Source organism: Chenopodium quinoa, unplaced genomic scaffold (genome assembly GCF_001683475.1).
Source record: "Chenopodium quinoa cultivar QQ74 unplaced genomic scaffold, ASM168347v1, whole genome shotgun sequence".
In the NCBI taxonomy this organism is placed as follows: domain Eukaryota; kingdom Viridiplantae; phylum Streptophyta; class Magnoliopsida; order Caryophyllales; family Amaranthaceae; genus Chenopodium; species Chenopodium quinoa.
Window position 1 is genome coordinate 1,627,805 of NW_018743292.1, and position 18,429 is coordinate 1,646,233.

At 35.0% G+C, this 18,429-nt stretch overlaps 3 protein-coding genes and 1 long non-coding RNA gene across 5 annotated transcripts; all 4 read left to right on the top strand.

The window, feature by feature from the left end:
* Positions 1-79: 79 nt before the first annotated feature.
* LOC110736249 (beta-amylase 1, chloroplastic-like) lies at positions 80-4,211 on the top strand. The gene is made up of 4 exons (XM_021916421.1): positions 80-789; positions 2,606-2,816; positions 2,956-3,066; positions 3,178-4,211. The coding sequence occupies exons 1-4, from the start codon at positions 191-193 to the stop codon at positions 3,979-3,981; spliced, it is 1,725 nt and encodes a 574-aa protein (XP_021772113.1). The 5' UTR covers positions 80-190; the 3' UTR covers positions 3,982-4,211.
* A 116-nt stretch (positions 4,212-4,327) lies between these two features.
* On the top strand, positions 4,328-5,941 carry LOC110736250 (glucan endo-1,3-beta-glucosidase-like). Its single transcript, XM_021916423.1, has 2 exons — positions 4,328-4,736; positions 4,992-5,941. The coding sequence occupies exons 1-2, from the start codon at positions 4,676-4,678 to the stop codon at positions 5,864-5,866; spliced, it is 936 nt and encodes a 311-aa protein (XP_021772115.1). The 5' UTR covers positions 4,328-4,675; the 3' UTR covers positions 5,867-5,941.
* Positions 5,942-8,222: 2,281 nt separating this feature from the next.
* On the top strand, positions 8,223-11,764 carry LOC110736251. 2 transcript variants are annotated; one of them, XR_002514225.1, is made up of 4 exons: positions 8,223-8,855; positions 9,391-9,503; positions 10,058-10,136; positions 11,514-11,764. It is a non-coding gene; the product is annotated as an uncharacterized LOC110736251 (long non-coding RNA). The 2 variants fall into 2 exon arrangements; XR_002514224.1 differs by lacking the exon at positions 9,391-9,503 and having other exon boundaries at positions 8,235-8,855.
* Positions 11,765-13,044: 1,280 nt separating this feature from the next.
* LOC110736252 (transcription initiation factor IIB-2-like) lies at positions 13,045-16,749 on the top strand. The gene is made up of 7 exons (XM_021916424.1): positions 13,045-13,491; positions 14,458-14,482; positions 15,048-15,180; positions 15,256-15,386; positions 15,503-15,591; positions 16,065-16,141; positions 16,223-16,749. Exons 1-7 carry the CDS (start codon positions 13,136-13,138, stop codon positions 16,354-16,356), a joined length of 945 nt encoding a protein of 314 aa, XP_021772116.1. The 5' UTR covers positions 13,045-13,135; the 3' UTR covers positions 16,357-16,749.
* The last annotated feature ends 1,680 nt before the right edge of the window (positions 16,750-18,429 follow it).

An 18,429-nucleotide genomic window follows, 5' to 3' on the forward strand; every position in this document is an offset into this window, starting at 1 on the left:
ACGTGTCATCATATCAACGCCCAACCTATTTATCCGAAATCCCATCAAAATTCCTATATAAACACCCCACTTCTCCTTTCCATTTTTCAATCTACTTTAAATCTACTAAAAGAAATTAATTGATTGAAAAAAAGTGCGCAATATTTTTTAATTTTTTGAGATCTTCAAATTTGAATTAGGTCCCACGTTAATGGCGATGAGCTTAACACACCAGATCGGAGCACTCTCAGGAACACCACTTCCGGTGGAAACAACCGCAACAAACACCGGAGATTCATCATCGACACTGAACGCATCGGCGGTGTGGAAATCTCCAACACCGGCGCTAAAATGCAAAGTGACACGCCAAAGCGGTGACCTAACCGACATGCTATCACCCCCAGTGAGCCCATGTCGGTCTCCCCTAAGAGCTGATCTAACCGCAGCATGCCAGGCATTTGCAACTACGGAACATGAAACCGCGGTTGAAAACGAGTACAAGATATCTTCAAAAGATAAGCACGAGAAAGGCGTGCCGGTTTACGTGATGATGCCGTTGGATAGTGTTAAGATGGATAATACAGTGAATCGTAGGAAAGCGATGAATGCGAGTTTACAAGCGTTGAAAAGCGCGGGAGTAGAAGGGATAATGATGGATGTGTGGTGGGGTTTGGTGGAGAGAGATAATCCTGGGGAGTATAATTGGGGTGGTTATGTTGATTTGATTGAGATGGCTAAGAAACATGGGTTGAAGGTTCAGGCTGTTATGTCATTTCATCAGTGTGGCGGTAACGTCGGCGACTCCGTCTCGTATGTTTCTCTACCCTTCTATTTTATCTCTGCTTTCAACCAAAATTTGTCATCTTATTTCTTGCATCATTTCTTTCTGTTATATGGTCATATAACGGGAGGATTATGGAGTGGAGGAATGGATGAACGGTTTGTCCCTCCATCTCCCCCAGAGTGATCTGGGTTCGATCCTCACCCCACCCCTTTTATATATATATAGTCATATGAAGGAGGTGTTAGTTTTGTTTATGTATGTTTTTGTATTTGGTATATTGTGTTCAACATGTTAGATTAAGATTAGATATTCTTCTTACCAATTTTTGATCAAGGATTCCCTCAGTAAGGTGTATTTTTAGGATAATTTGTTCGGGTTTGTGTTTGATTTGTTGATGGATTGAAATATTTTTGGGTATAAAGAAGAGTGTGGTTGTACACATCAGAAATTATACGTATAAAGAAATAAGATGATTGCTTAAGGAAGAGTGTGGTTGTACACTAAATATATCAGATTGAGTTTAATTTGGGTTGTTTTGTGCTCAAGTTGAGTCTGAGTTTCTCCCAAAAATATTAAATTGGGTTCGTGTCGGGTCAAAGGTTTTAAACTCTAAACTAGAAACGTTGAAAGCAATGTTTTCTTAGTTAGGTAGTGTGAACTTTCACCTACAATTCCACTTATCTTATGTTATCTAATCTAAACTTTCTTATCTAAACTCATACAATGTATGAACCAATTAACGATCATTTGATTTTATCTGAACTTATTAACTTTTGTATCATTCTATCTGAATTTATCGATGTTTTATTTTATCTTATCTGAAATTATTAGCACTTATTTTAGGTCTTATTGTGCAGAAGTTTCCAACGAAGAGTTTAACTAGGATTTAAATATTTTGGAGATAATAGCTAGAACAATCCACACATTATCAATATATGATTGAGAGTGTTAATGTTGATGAATAATTTGTTGTTTGGTTATAAGAGTTTGGATATGTGGAAGATTTTTGTTGATGTCTTAGCGTAAATGTAATGGAGCCGTAGATTAAACGATTTTTTATTAGCCATACAATTTTTTTTGTAATTTATTTTGTTGTGGCTAAAGGTGAACTATAAAAAAGAGTGTACTTTTCTTGACATTATTATTTATTTTGGCAAAATTCACGTGAGGCTGATGTCAATTAAGAGTTCATGACAAACTGACAATGTTGCGGTACTTGACAAAAGTTGGAGTGGATTGCTTTTGGGATTTTCTTCTTTTCTTGAGTTTGTTGGTTGCTTTCACTTTCCTTTAAAAAAATTATTCGATTTTTAGTATTGAAGTTTGTTGTAGTGTAGACCCTTTAATTTTATTAATCTTTAAACGGATGTGGTTATTAAATGTATGCTAGATTTGATTAGGGGTTGGTTTACGAAATTGAGTTCATTTACCGTAGTCACCATCATATCATTAAAGGATGATGACGTGTGGCCTATCTTTCAGGGACGGAGGATTTTCTCTTTTTAGTGAGCTATACTCACATTAAAGTTTGTTTTGTGATGTTGATTGAATTATATATTTAATGACTTGCTTTTTGGGGGAATATTAGAAGTGATGCAACATTCAGCTAATGACTTATTTTACATCTGTAAGAAACTGAGGATTGTAGATGATATGTTTTTGGGCATGCTTAATAGTTAATAGATCATGCAGAAGGAGGTAGATTAATACACCAAGTTCCTTATGGATGAAGGAATTAAATTATGAATAAGATATGGTAGTACTTGTGCATGATTACTTGTTAGATTTGTTCATAGTTTGATCTCGGTAATTGATGTCTTGCTTTGCCTTTTGCGTGTACAGAATTCCTTTGCCAAAATGGGCAGTGGAAGAAATGCAGAAGGATCCGGATTTGGCATATACTGATCAATGGGGCAGAAGAAATTTTGAGTACATATCACTTGGTTGTGATACCCTTCCAGTCTTGAAGGGACGAACACCAGTGCAATGTTATTCAGATTTTATGCGTGCTTTCCGAGATCAGTTCCAACATCTCCTTGGCGACACCATTGTGGTAAGATCAATTTTAAGCTGTAGGAGACTTAATTTGTTGGTTGAGTCGAAGATGAGTCAACCAAACAATGATTAAGACCTGTTTATTTTGCCCAATTCGTAATTGTTTTACTGAAGACAAAAACATCTACTTTTAACAGGAAATACAAGTAGGGATGGGTCCTGCTGGTGAGCTGCGATACCCTTCATATCCGGAACAAGATGGAACATGGAAGTTTCCTGGAATTGGAGCCTTCCAGTGTTTTGACAAGGTATACTTTTTTATCTTATTCGTTTATGTAGTCTAATGAGTGATAAACTCTTTATGGGTTCAAATTTAATTATGTACGTTATTCCTAAATTGGTTGGTTGCTGGTATCCAGTACATGATTAGCAGCTTAAAAGCTGCCGCAGAAGCTTTTGGTAAACCAGAATGGAATTCAGGTCCAACTGATGCAGGCCACTACAACAATTGGCCGGAAGACACTCAGTTCTTCCGTAAAGAAGGTGGAGGCTGGAACAGCCCCTATGGCGAATTCTTCCTCACTTGGTACTCCCAAATGCTCTTGGATCATGGCGAGAGGATCCTCTCCTCAGCCACTGAAATCTTTAGGGACACGGGTGTCAAGATCTCAGTGAAAATTGCTGGTATTCACTGGCACTATGGGTCCCGCTCCCATGCCCCTGAGCTGACGGCTGGGTACTACAACACAAGGTATCGTGATGGGTACCTTCCTATTGCTCAGATGTTGGCGCGCCATAATGCTATTTTCAATTTCACTTGCATTGAGATGCGTGATCATGAGCAGCCACAAGATGCTTTATGTGCTCCCGAGAAGCTTGTGAGGCAAGTGGTTTCAGCCACTCAAGAAGCACAAGTTCCATTAGCAGGGGAGAATGCTCTGCCACGGTATGATGAACATGCACACAAGCAGATTTTGAAGGCCTCTGCATTAGAGGTGGATGAAAACTCAGGCGAAAGAGAAATGTGTGCATTCACATATCTGAGGATGAATCCGGACTTGTTCCAAGCTGACAATTGGAGGCAATTTGTGGCATTCGTGAAGAAAATGAAAGAAGGAAAGGATGCAAAACGATGCTGGGAGCAAGTTGAGAGAGAGGCCGAGCATTATGTGCATGTTACACAGCCTCTCGTTCAAGAGGCTGCTGTTGCTCTCATGCACTAGGTGTTGAGTTTAGAGAATACAAGGAGTACTTACAATATCAATTTTTACTTCATTTATCCAAATCAATTTGTAATGTAAGCCATGATATAAATGTTCAACTTCTTTTACTTCTGATCAGTACCCCTTTTATTATTATGGGGACTGTTTACTATGTAAAAATCAAACCATTATCATATAAATCTACGAAGCCTGAATATAAATTTGTATGACCTGAAAGCTTGGTCTGAATATTTTCTCCTGTAAGACAAACAAATTAAATTATAATTATAAATTTAGTAATATCTCAGAAATATTTTAGATATTCACTGATCTATATCCTATTTATGTCCTCTCGCATTTTTCTTTGTTTTTTTGGCATAAATAGCGTAATTTGTGGGATAATGAGACATTCAATAACTCAAAATTGCTTAACAATTGAGGGGAAAATAAAAAAAAAAATAAAAAAAAATAAATAAATAAATTATCAGTCCATGAATAATTGTGCTGTAATTGACTTAGTGATTGGCCTGTAATTGAAGTTTCTGATCTGTAATATTAAAGAAATTAATTATATTTAGCTTCTTCCCTTCGTAGAGTATATTTTCATCAATTATAATCCCGTCATTTTCTTTGATATCAAATTATCAGTAATTGATGTCATTTTCTTTGAAATCAAATAATTAATAATTGATATCCCTAGCAAACCAGGCCTCCAATGGCTGTTGCCATCACTCTATTCATTGTGATATTCTTATCGATTAGCCTGCACTTTACAGGTATATGTTTCTTGCCATATCTCGATATTAAATGTTGTTTAGGTTATATATGTACATGATTTTAGGAAGAGTTAGTTTTTGCATTGGTATTCAATACATTTTAATAGAGCTTTGATAAATTAATTAAATGAAAAAGTTTGTTAAGTGATCATATATATATATATATGATCTTATATCATCTCAATTGGAGATGCTCTGAATTGACGTTTACTCCCAAACTTGTACTAATTTTGTAATGACGATTTAATAATGTAGAGGCACAAATTGGTGTATGCTATGGAATGATTGGAGACAACTTGCCGAGTGAGAAAGATGTTGTGAGCCTCTACAAATCCAATGGCATAGGAGCAATGAGACTCTATAGTCCAGATATAGCAGCTCTCCAAGCCTTACAAGGCTCCGGCATTAAACTCATGCTAGACGTCCCCATTGAAAACCTTCGGTCTCTAGCATTCAATCCCTCAGCGGCGAGGCAATGGGTCAGGACCAACGTCGTGCCCTTTGCATCATCAATCAAATATATTGTTGTAGGGAATGAAGTTAATCCTTCCCATAAATTCGCCTCATCAGTCTTACCCACCATGCAAAATGTTCACAACGCATTGATATCAAACAACTTACGAGCCATTAAGGTTTCTACATCCGTTAGTACAAAAATTATGATGAACACGTATCCACCCTCAAATGGACAATTTAATTACACATCATACATTACCCCAATTATCAAATTGATAAATAGTAACAATTCACCTTTGTTAGTTAACATTTACACTTACTTTGCTTACATTAATAATCAGCATGATATTAATCTCAACTACGCATTATTTACGTCCCCTGGGACTGTGGTTACTGATCCGAATAACGGCAAAAATTACCAAAACTTGTTTGATGCAATGGTGGATTCAATATATGCAGCTCTAGCAAAGGTGGGTGCACCTAACACGGCGATTGTAGTGTCTGAAACCGGATGGCCATCAGCAGGGGGGGTCGCAGCCACAGTGAACAATGCCGGAACTTATTATAGGAATTTGATCAATCATGTGAAACAAGGGACTCCTTTAAAACCAGGGCAAGCACTTGAGACTTATTTGTTTGCAATGTTTGATGAAGATAAGAAACCAGGGCTATAACTGAGCGCCATTTTGGTCTATTTACCCCTACTAAGTTTCCTAAATATGGCCAACTTAATTTTAAATGATTAATATCTTCCTAATACTTTAAGATTCACTGTTTTAATAATTGCTGTTGTTGAACATTTTTATCATGTATTTCAGTATTTGTATTACAATAAAGAAGTTTTAGGCTCAATTATTCTAGAATATATATAGCAATTATGTTTCATGACAACATATTTTTATTATCCAAAATCTTTAGGTACAAGAAACAGACCAATAATTAGCGAGATTGCAATAAAAGTATTATTTTTGTAGTTCAAGAGATGAGGTTCCAATTTTGTTATGGATACTTGACGAATAAAGGCACCATATATATGAACAATTCTATATAGCCAAATCAATAATAGTCATCGTCTAAAATTGTGGATTATAGCTTTAATTTTAGTTACATTTTCGCTTTTTTGGGCCTAGAAAGGAAAGAGGATGAAGTGTATCTCATATACCCCCATAACATCTTGGGAGACCATTTAATTGGTTGGAATAGACCGTTTTGCCTTTAAACTATCGATGTAGTCAATTTAATATATGCCTCTCTTCATTAATTAACTCAAAGCCATTATGAGCCTCTATGTGAATGACTAGTTGGTGTATATGGTTCCAAACAAAATTATGCACCCCAACCCTTATCGTTAATTGAGATTTCAACACCGAGTGAAATCTCTGAGTTTGGTCGGATTTCATATATTATAGCCTTCAAATTTATACTATGGTGATCATTTTCGAATGCGACTAGGTTAGGCATTAACGAGTTTCATAATGTTTCCAAAGGGCCCCATGATACCTACTTGGTGCTCGGAATCATCTCATTCATGCCTTAACCCACTTCTCAACTCGTAGTAATATGCAGAGTTATATAACAACACGTGCATTTATGCAGAGTAATATGTTGACTACCACTGACTCGCTACAATAAAACCCCGAAATAGTAAAAAAGATTGTATCTAAATCAAATTCATTCTCGAGACTTTATAGGCTTACTGGTAGGCCTGTTACGTTTCCAAACCTACTTTTATGATCTTAGGGGTCATTCCCCACATTCACTTCAATTTTTAAATTTTTTTAGAAATTTGTTCTAAATCGTGGATTATAGGCTTTCATTTTAGATAATTATCAACATTTTCGGACTCGAAAAGAAAAGAGGACAAGGTGTTTTTCAGGGACCCCGCAAAGCCCTCAGGATGCCATTTGGCTAACTAAAACCATCTGCTTTGCCTTTAAACTATCAGTTTAGTCCGATTATGTGCCTCATTTCATCAACTCAAAGCCACCACGAGTAGTTTTGTGGCTAATTAATGGTCATATATAGTTCCAAACAATATTATATGACTTTGCAATGCATACCCTATCACCGCCTTATTATAGAATTCAAATTTGGCCTCCAAATAACACTTTTGAACTCGAAAAGATTATGCATTTAGGTGTCTCCTGGGATTTCAAAAGGGCCAAAAAAGCCTACTTGATCTCCAAAACTATCTCATTCATCCCTTAACCCCATTTTCTCTCTCTAAATCTCTTGTTGTCGATGTGTTATCTTTCCTTTGCCTAATTGCCTTAAGTTAGTCTTGCCTTGATCAAGTTTCACATATTTTCACCATTATTTTTCTAATAGGCATTACAAGTATAAACAAATATGTTAAGTTGTAATATAATTATAATTGCCTAAAATTGTTCTCGTAGACCGTAGTATGGAGCAACGTTACGTTGCCAACTTGCCATACCTAGAACCAAATAAGTCACATGACATACACGATATATCTATTTCATAGAGAAAATAGGATAGTGGTCCAAAATAAAGATAAAAAAGGGCAGTACGCCGTTTTCATGGCCGAAACACGTTCGTTGTTTTTGGATCAAAAGCCGACCACGACAACTATATACCGTCCTCTATATCGATCTCTCTGCCTACGATTTTTGATCTCCACAAGCTCAACCCTCAACGAAGCTCTTGATTTTATTCTGTTTACTTTATGAAAAAATAATTATTTGGTGGTTTGTTGATTAGTCAAAAGATTTGAGGTGATTATAACACCTTGTATGAGTACAAATCTCATCTTATCCGTTAATATATAAAACTGAGTCGTCGTTCCCCTCATGTGATAGGAGGGGTCTTCCTTTATATCTTACTGTAAAAAATAAATTTGTCTGAATTTGTGTATGTATAGCCTTTAAGTTTGGCCTTCACATAACCTTTTTGGGCCCGACAAGATAATGTATCTAGGTGTTTTCCGAGGTTCCCAAACAACTATGAGAAGCCTATTATTTGATACCCGGAACGACGGAACCATCTCATTCATGCCTTGGGACACCCACTACTACATTTTTAACCAGATGCAACAGCCAATAAAGGGCTAATGCAACGTCATTTTTGTTACCGTCGCAATAAATTAGGCTAATGCAACGGATATTAGTTTACACTTCATAAGATAGAGCTAATACAACGGCTTTTTAGATCCGTTGCATTAGTTGAGCAGAAGAAGCTAATACAACGGCTAAATAAGCTAATGCAACGGCAAAGAAATTCAATAATACGGAGAGGCGCTGAAAATTTCACTTATTCCCTCTAATTTTTTCCCCAAATTTTGAACCTTCTACTACATCACCGCCACACTTACAAGATAAACCAAAAAGAAAACAAACTCTCTTATCCTCTCTCTCTCTCCTCCTTTCCCCAATTCCTCATTTTTTCTCAATCTCATGCTCCTACAATGGCAGTCGCTGCTACTCATTTCTTCGTCTACGCTTTAACCCTTCTAAAATTGGCTCATTAGTTTATTATTCATAAGAAATTTGGGTTGAGTTCTTTTTATAAGTTTTCTCTTTTCTTTGTTTCCTTCTCTTCCACTCAAATTCTTCTAATTTCTACTATTGCCCAAATCTCAAGGAAAATATCGTTATTTCTTCTCATTTTATGGGCTATTAGCCCCAATTTCAACTAGTAAAATTGGTGAGTTTGCTGATTTGAGCCTCGTTAATTCCGCCATATTTTTTTTAATAAGACTTTAATTCCGTCATTTACCTAGCTCATAAGTTAAATTAATTTTTGGTTTTTATCTTGTTGTCTTAATTTGGTGTTATATATGGAGTGGATTTCGATTTTGTGGTTATTTACCAAATCTATACTTTTATCAGTTCATAATTTTGTTGAATATTTTTTTGTTTTTTGTTTGGTGAATAGTTATGTATAGAACTCGTTATATTGTGGTCTTAGTTAGTGGTTTGCAATTCTAAAATATTTTGCTCTATAATTTATTTTTCTAAAAATTAATTATTTTGAAAATGGAGCTCCCCTTTCTAGATCTGTTTAAATTGTAGAAGAAAATTGAGGAATTAGGATAGGAAAGGGCCGATAACGACCAAAATATATGTAATCACTGTCGAGAATTTTATTGAAGGTTTTTACTTTTTCTCTACCACCTTATCAATGGAAGATCAAAGGTTTCTAGGAAATAGATAATTGTTTGTTGAATATGGTTTTGTAGAGGAAGTGAATGGAGGAGGAGACACACTTTGTGTGTGAGGTGTGGCTTTCACCATTCCCTCTTCAGCAAAGTCGTTGCTTTGGTTGTAGATCTCCCGTCATTCGCAAGAAAAAGTATAATCTTTCTCTTCATTTTTTAATCTCTTTTTGGATTATTTTATAGCTTTGATTTGATTTGCACGGTCTAATGTCGATTTTTATTTATTTATGCATGATTTTGTGAATTAATTTGAGTGATAGGTGGTATTATAATTGACTATGATTTGAGCTAATTTGAATTGGTAGATTGGTTTTGGGAAATTGGGTTTAAAAGTTTATGGTGTAAATCTAGAATGTGATTATAAATTTTTGTTGTAGCCTCCATTGTTATTGTTGTAGTTGTTATTATTGATATCTAGCCTTTAATATTGATATTGTTGTGGGTGTTGTTGTCTCTGCTGTCTACTGTTATGTAAATTTTAAATTTTAATAGTCGAAGAGCCACTGAAATTCTTAGTCAAAACTTATGACATACTTATGCATCTGTCTTTCAAATGGCCTATTTCTTGTTCTATAGATGATTTGTTGTCAGGTCAAATCTAGGATGCTTAAAAATATATGGCCTTTCAATTGAATGTCTTTTATTTTACTACGAATTGTAATTGACTTTGTAATTTTTTAATTTTAAGGTGCCCCTCTGTAGGCTACGATGCTTCTTCTGATTTCGGCTAGTTCTTTGTCACATTTCTTTCTAACCACTTATTTGAGGTAATGCTCTTTCGCCAACGTTATTGTGAATAACTGCATCTTGTAGACTTATAGTATGAAGTGATAAAAGTTACAAAATAAAGCTAATACTTGGGTAGCAGAACATTGTTTAGTGGTCCAATGCAATTTATATTAGAAATTGTTTCCTCTACCGGGTTCTTGTTTGAAGATTTTTCCTGCTGTCAGCTTTTTGTATCATGAGAAAGTTGTGAATATTGAATCTGTTGGCCTTTTGGGTTACTCTTAATAAAATGTAGTGGAAGACACATGGTTTGTAAAATCAGTTTTCCATTCTATTTAAATAATTATAGTTGATCAGGCCATTCTTGATTCTTGCTACTAATTTTCTTTATGAGTTTGTTTAGAGGTATTGGAGTATTGTTAATGTTCGTGTTGGATATGAGTTCACAGGGTATGATAATATGAAGATAAAGCTTCACAAAGACAATTTATCACTTTGAAATACTTTGCTTGGTTTCGTATAATTTTGTTGCATGTATAGTAGTTATCATACTCAATTCTGATTAAGGGTGTTTTTTTTTTTTTTGGTTTATTCTCCTGTTTTATTATCTATATATTAAAAGAGCACAAGGATCTTTGATTTTGTATACATGCTAACTTTAATTTTAATTGATTTTGCCTAGCTTAAATTGACAAATGTACAGAATGAAGCTTGGAAAACAGTGACAAGATATATAAGCAATAAAAAACAATCTCAGATCAATGTCAAAATGTGACTTCTTTAAGCTTTTGTGTTGCTGCAATGTTGGGATGTTTATGTTGGTTGTTATGTTGCTTTTGATAACTATAGGACATCTAGTGCTCTAAATTTATCTTTATTTTGATCCAAACACCTAATTTTGTTGTTAAAAATGGTTACAGGGAGAGCAGACTTAGTTGTTGTTCTTTTGAAGATATTGCATTCTTGAAAGTCTGTAAAATAGGGGCAATTGATGTGAAAGGGATGGGGGCTGTTTTTACTCATTGTATGGATAGCTGGGTGCCCTGGTTTATTGTTTTTTAGATGTGTTTGGTGTGTGCCCTCCTTATTTGGCTTATGGTTGCTGCAGGTTGCCGCTTCTGGTTTGGTTTCAGTGTTGGATCTGATAGTGGCAGATTAGCAGCTCTGGTTTAGGGTTCTACCTGCTTGTAGCCTGTTTTGTGCCTGTTGTGTTTTTGTTTGGTTTTGGGTTGGCTGCTGCCTATATTGGCTTTAGGGTGTTGTTGTGTTGTGGCCTGCGGGCTAACATGAGTATTATTGTATAGCTGGATTCTCCATGCGTTTTGAACTTTTCTCATGTTGATTATGGCATTGATCTTATAATTTATAGTTTAGTTTAGTTGTATTTCTATTATTTTATTCTATTTTACGTGTAGGTGCATGGGGAGCTAAATGGAGCTGAAGTATAGTAACTAGCTAGTCATCTAACAAATGGCGCATATATGTTGGCGACTCTTATTCAAGTTCAAGTTTGTGAAGATTTGGAAATTCCGGCTTAAATATATGTTGTAAATTTGTATTTTGGAGGATTAAATTAATTATATAACTTTTATTTATTATTAGTAGGGTGTCATACAAAAAACAAGAAACTAATATTTTATAATATACGTATTTAGCATTATAATTATTTTATATAAATTTAATGATATTTTGTTTCTTAGTATATTTAAATTTGTACTGACTATTTATACATATATTATATTACCATACCATTCAAAATAAAAAAATAAAAAAAAGATCAAATGATCAATACGTTGCAGTAGATACGTACTCCATATATCATTTGTATTAATTAGCTTCATCCGTTGCAATAGGTGTCAATTTCATCATAATTAGTAGTCAGTAATCTATTGCAACGGGTAATTTATACCGTGGCATCAGGTGTAGAGCTAACGCAACGGATTATAGCTGCCGTGGTATTAGGTGTTGTATACCGTTGCAATAGACTTACTGCAACGCCAACAAATGCCACGGTACATGGCCGTTGCATTAGGCCTAATGCCACGGAATTTGACGCCTAATGCAACGGATTTGGGGGTTGCAATAGGTAAAAAATGTAGTAGTGACCTTTCGTTTTTATTATAACTTATAATCTAAAATGTTTTACCTTGGCCTTGAGTTGGCCATGTTGCCTTGCCTTGGCCTTTTGGATTTTTGTATCCATGCCTTGGCATTAGTAATAGGATCTATTTTAAGGTGATTTGTGAAGGATGGAATATACCCTGTGAAATCATAACATTGCATATTGTTGAATGTATTAGAACATCACAAGTTTCAATCTTTACGCTTTTTGTAGTAGCTTTATATAAGATGATATGACCACTAATTTTACGTTTCATATCATATCCATTTTTCTCATTTGCTTAGACATGACCACTACTGCAATTCATAAACAAAACATCTAAACAAAAGTACATCTAAAGTGAGTGAAGAAACTTGTACTCTTCGAGTTCATTCATGTTCAATGCTTTATGTGTTGCAACCCTTATCTAGATTGACATGTAGTGATATGCTCATATACTTACACCCAAATACACATGCCTAACAATTGTTGAAGTGACAAACACTAAAAAATAAACCTCATTAGAAACACAAGTGGCTAACATATCTTCAACTTTCATATTAACTACTCGTACAATCAATTTTATCTTTCCAACCCCAATTATAATCACACACTTATTGTCTTTTTTAATCAAAAAAAAAAAGCTTAAGTTGTTTAGCACCTAATTCTTAAAAAAGAACCAATCAATCCAATATAAAAAAATCTCATCCAAACCCACAAAAATAAAACCAATTAAAATAGGGGAGAATATCCTTTTTAAACCCCCAAAAAAGGAAATAATAGATATTATAGATATTTAGATTATATTTTGTACTAGTCTGGTAAAACTCTATATATTGTGATCAATGGTATACACATGATTGGTTTTCCCAAAATTTAACAGGAAAAATGAATAAAAATAAAAACCTAAAAAAAACATCGTGATAATTCCCAAAAATGGGGGACTTCTCATATTGTCAAGACTGCAAGAAGAGCACCGAAGTGGTGTTTGACCACGCCGCAGGAGACACCGTCTGCGTCGAGTGTGGGCTCGTTTTGGAGGCCCATTCCATCGACGAAACCTCTGAATGGCGGACTTTTGCTAATGAAGGCCACGACAATGATCCAGTCCGAGTTGGTGGGCCTACTAACCCATTACTTGCCGACGGTGGGCTTTCCACCGTTATCTCTAAGCCCAATGGTTCGTCCGGTGACTTTCTCACCTCTTCTTTGGGCCGCTGGCAGGCCCGTGGGTCCAACCCTGATCGTAATCTTATTCAAGCTTTCAAGTCTATTGCTACCATGGCTGACAGGTTTTCAAACTTTTATATGCGTGTTTGATTTTGTTGTTTAGTTTGAGTTGAATTATGTGAATTACAAGTATGTAGGAAGCTAATTTATTGGGTAATTGATTAAATTTTGTGAGTTTAATTTATCAATTTTGTTTGTCTAAATTGGTTATTAATCATCAATTTGTTATATGGGTGATTGACTTCTTGGAAATTTGCTGATTAATTTCTTACGGTTTTTGGTTGTGTAATTGTGTTTGGTTGAATTAAGGAACATTCTGTATCTGTGATTAATATAGAAGCTTCTTTTTAATCAATTGGAGATGTTTGTGTGTGTGATTTTGTTAGTGATTTGATTCGAGGAATTGTCGAATCGAGTGTGCCCATATTGCTTATTACTCTATATAATGATATTTTGTGGCTATAGGTTTTTGTATATATAGTGGATTGATTTTAGGGTTTTGGTTGATATTATGAAATTAATTGGAGATGTTTGTGCGTGTGATTTTGTTAGTGATTTGATTCGAGGAATTGTCGAATCGAAGTCATGCCCATATTGCTTATTACTCTTGATAATGATATTTTGTGGCTATAGGTTTTTGTATATAACGGATTGATTTTAGGGTTTTGGTTGATATTATAAACTATAAAATCGGTTGTGGTGTAGATTGTAGAATTGGATAAATTTCCATTTTTCAAATGCTAAGAAATGTCTTTCAGGTCTTAAGTTGTTGGGGTTGATCCTATGTACATTTTGAAATCCCTGTATTGCATTGATGGGGTAGTTCGTGTTATATATAGTTGATACAGGCGTAGTGGGTGTTAATGTGTTATGAATTTATGATCTACTGTAATATCTTTTACTTAAAGAACTGGACACAATAAGCTTGTTAAAAATGCATCCAGCTTAGCACATTTATATTTTGGTTTTTCAATATTTAGCTATGAATGACCCAAAAAATCACTAACTCAGCAACTTTCTTGTTGCAGGTTGGGTCTTGTTTCGACCATCAAGGTTAGCTAAACTGCTCCATTATGCTGCTTTAGGGTTTTATTTTAGATTCGCTTGCGTAATTGCATTCCATTATGCTGCGACTCTATGAGTTATTGTCTGAATATGAATTATATTTGATTCCGGAGGTGGCTTGTGTAGCCTGTTTTGGAAGAGTCATCCCTGGCATATTGGTCTATCTTCCATAGCTTGAGCCCTTTACTAGTGTTACTTATATGCCCACTTGTTTATATGAAGAACAAGCTTTATATGAAAGGTAGGGTGTATCAGCCAATTCCATGATATTAGTATATCCACATAGAAAAAATAAAGTCCTAAGTCAATTTTGCAAACCTTACAGCTTGCAATGTTTTGATCTGCCTTTACGCTGGAAGTAATTTTTCGTGAAGTTGGTAGGATGAAAGTTAATGACTGAATATTTATCATGATTACATGAAAAGATATCTGATGTCTGATTCTGTCACCATTCTATCATTGTCTGTGTCAAATTGGCAAATTCTCTTCCGTTTTGAATGTACAATAATTCATTTGTGCAAAGAATATCTTAGAATTGACCGTTATCTTCCAGGATCGAGCTAATGAAATATATAAGAAGGTTGAAGACCAGAAACCCCTTAGAGGAGGAAGGAATCAAGAAGCAATTTTGGCTGCTTGTCTCTATATTGCTTGTCGACAAGAAGACAAACCCAGAACTGTAAAAGGTAAGAGTAAGTCTAAGAATATTATTCACCTGATTTGCTCTGCCAATAACTAAGTCCTAACTACACAAACACCAGAGATATGCTCGGTTGCTAGGGATACTACAAAGAAGGAGATTGGCCGTGCAAAAGAGTTTATTGTCAAGCAACTAGAGGGAGAGATGGGTCAGTCAGTGGAAATGGGAGCTATTCATGCAGGAGATTTCTTGGTTTGTCTACGAAAGAATAATTCATACATTGTGGCCTTCTAGGCATTTACTGCTTTAGTTGTGATCATTGGTTTAAGGTGTGCCTTTTTGTTAATATCTTCCTTTCATGATTGTAGAGGCGTTTTTGTTCGCATTTAGGCATGGAAAAGCAAACTGTAAAAGCTGCCCAAGAAGCTGTACTGAAATCTGAAGAGTTTGATGTGAGGTAGTATTCTGCCACTCATAAACTGCTGCATTGAATTGATTGAAATAGCTAATATATAAACTTTTTGATTAATTGTTTTGCAATACATTTGCGGAAAATTACTTATACTTCTATTTGGAAATCTTGATCGTCCAATATTGTTGAGCTATGTTACTAAGACTACTACCTAAAGTACCCTTCTTGGATCTTCACAGCATATGGACATTGGACACTTCATTTTAGACCGAAAATCTGGAAATTTTTCGAAAATAGCAAATTTGACACTTGGACACGTGCCTTTGTCCAAAAGATTTATCACTTCTGGGTAAAATAGTTGTTGAGATAGGTTCTAGGTAGAGCCACAGAACACCTGAGCACATTTGCTATAGGCATTGATGAATTCCTGTTATAAAATTCACCTGTTTGAGCTATGAGAAGCATTTCGACCTGTGAAAAATTAGTTAACTCACGGTTTGATATATCTTTTTCTGCAGGAGGAGCCCGATTTCAATTGCTGCGGCTATTATTTATATCATTACCCAACTGTCTGACGATAAGAAACCACTCAAGGGTAAGCTTGCTGCTATATCCTCCTCCTATAAGTCTCTTAACTGCTAAGAACGATATTGATTCAATTTTTGAAATGTGACAGATATCTCTCTTGCTACTGGGGTAGCTGAGGGCACTATAAGGAATTCTTACAAGGACCTTTATCCCCATATTTCGAAGATAATACCAAGATGGTATGCCAAGGAAGAGGACCTTAGGAATTTATGCAATCCTTGAGAACCATCTTAAGGTTATAGAACAAACTTTAAGAACTTGTTCGCTAATGGTAGTGTAGAAGCAAGACATTTGTTTGAGGTGATTCATTGACCTTATCATCTCTTTTAGCTGGGTGGTTGCTGGTTAGGTTAATAGATATTGTTCATTTGTATTATATCTGATGTCCGGTTCTTCTGCTGTTTACTCTTTAGTCGGCAGGTAGTCATAGCGTGTGATGTTTTCAGCACACACCATAGTGTTTTGAATTACTCTCAGAATTCAGATGCTGCTCTCTTCTGATTTTGATTCACCCCTTTCCCATTCTGTTATTGTCCGCGTTGTATATAAGAGGAATATTGAATAAGAGAGAACTGAGGGCCAATTCTTTCTGACCCTTTGGCTGTTCACTCAAAAGGGAAAATTCATACGAAAAATGAGAGGATGTTTAACAGTTCCTCCTAGTCGCTGCGATTTGGTAAACCAACAACTTCAGTCACACAGAAAATGTGTAGTAGTTTCATACTTTGATCTATATTACTGAATTGAATTCCATATTTTCAGCTTTAATCACTCCAAACAAACAATGACAAAAGGAAATATTACAATATTAAGAACAAAAAAAAGGGGAGGATATTAGATGATGTGTATGATTAAGAAGAAAGAGATTAGCTAATCAACTTCCCCATTTTATTTAAGAACAGAAAAAGGTGTCGAGGCGTTAGATAAATCCTACTTGTATTTCCCTACAATGTATTGATTGATGAGTCGATATTATTCGAAGTATTATTTATCTATTTATTAATGCTTAATAGAGAGTTGCGTGATTTTTATCGTACTTATCAAGCAACTTGAAAGACATTTGGGAGGGTGCATATAGGTCAAAATTAGCAATATAAGTAAGTTTTTACCATTAAAGTCAAATGTATTTCAATAATATATTCCAGAGAAAAAGAGGTGAATGGAAACAATACAAACAGTTTATTGTAAAAAAAAAAAAATATAATCCTTCAGATCTGAAAACAGAGTTTCTTTATTAATAATAGGCTACTAGCACATACACAAAATCATAACCATCAAGATCAAGATATATAAATGTAGTATTACACAAATAATGGGAAATAATAAAGTCAAACATAAGATTCTTTGAATCAGCTCAAGATTCCAAATTCATGTGGGGCCTACAAAATGATCAGCTCTCACAACCGTTGGATGAAGGCTCCACCGCCATTGGATTTGTCGTGGCTGATGATTGATCAATCAGTGATCTAACTGTTAAAATCATTGATGATCATGTAGTTTACAATTTAATTTATACACTTGTAACATTTCGCTCTCACCAAAAAAGTTGAACTTTCTTTAGGTGAGATAGCTTATCTCAGCTGATACTTACCATTTTTCTCTTACAATATGGTCCATATTCATAGGCTAAGAAAATTTGGACTAAGACGTTAATTTATATCTTACACCCAAGTATACGGAACAATAACACGCATTAATTTGTAGGTGAGAGTTCGTGACTTCAAATGTCAAAAAGTCAAACACGTGTAGTGCACACGCTTACTAAATACATTTATACACACCAGTGTGTTACCAAACGTAGAAAATACGACTGGATGTATGATTTAAAAATCGAGCCGAAACCTATAATGTAGAAGAACTCATCTAGTTAAAGAGCATATTATATGGATAAAGATTGGGACCCAGAGGATAAATCCCCCCTTTGCTTTGTACAAGTGATGGAGATGAATCCAAAGAGCTACTCACTTAACGCAAAGAAGGTGGGAATAAAATAATGCTTCACCAATAAAGAAAAAATTCTGAGCCTAAGAAATTAAACAATCAGTTTAAGTAATCATACTTATAGAAAGTCACCACATTAGGTATGGAAAATGAGGCTACAATAACCCTTTCTAAAGTTCTCTAAAGCAATGCCACATGAATCTAATTATTTCTTTAACTTGCTCCTTCCAAAATTAATATCACTAAAAAAATTTTGTATAATAGTCGGATCAATATACTCAAACCAACATACTACAAATCACCCGAATATAGATTATAACGTCTCAATAATATTTCAAGAAAAATTACTATTTT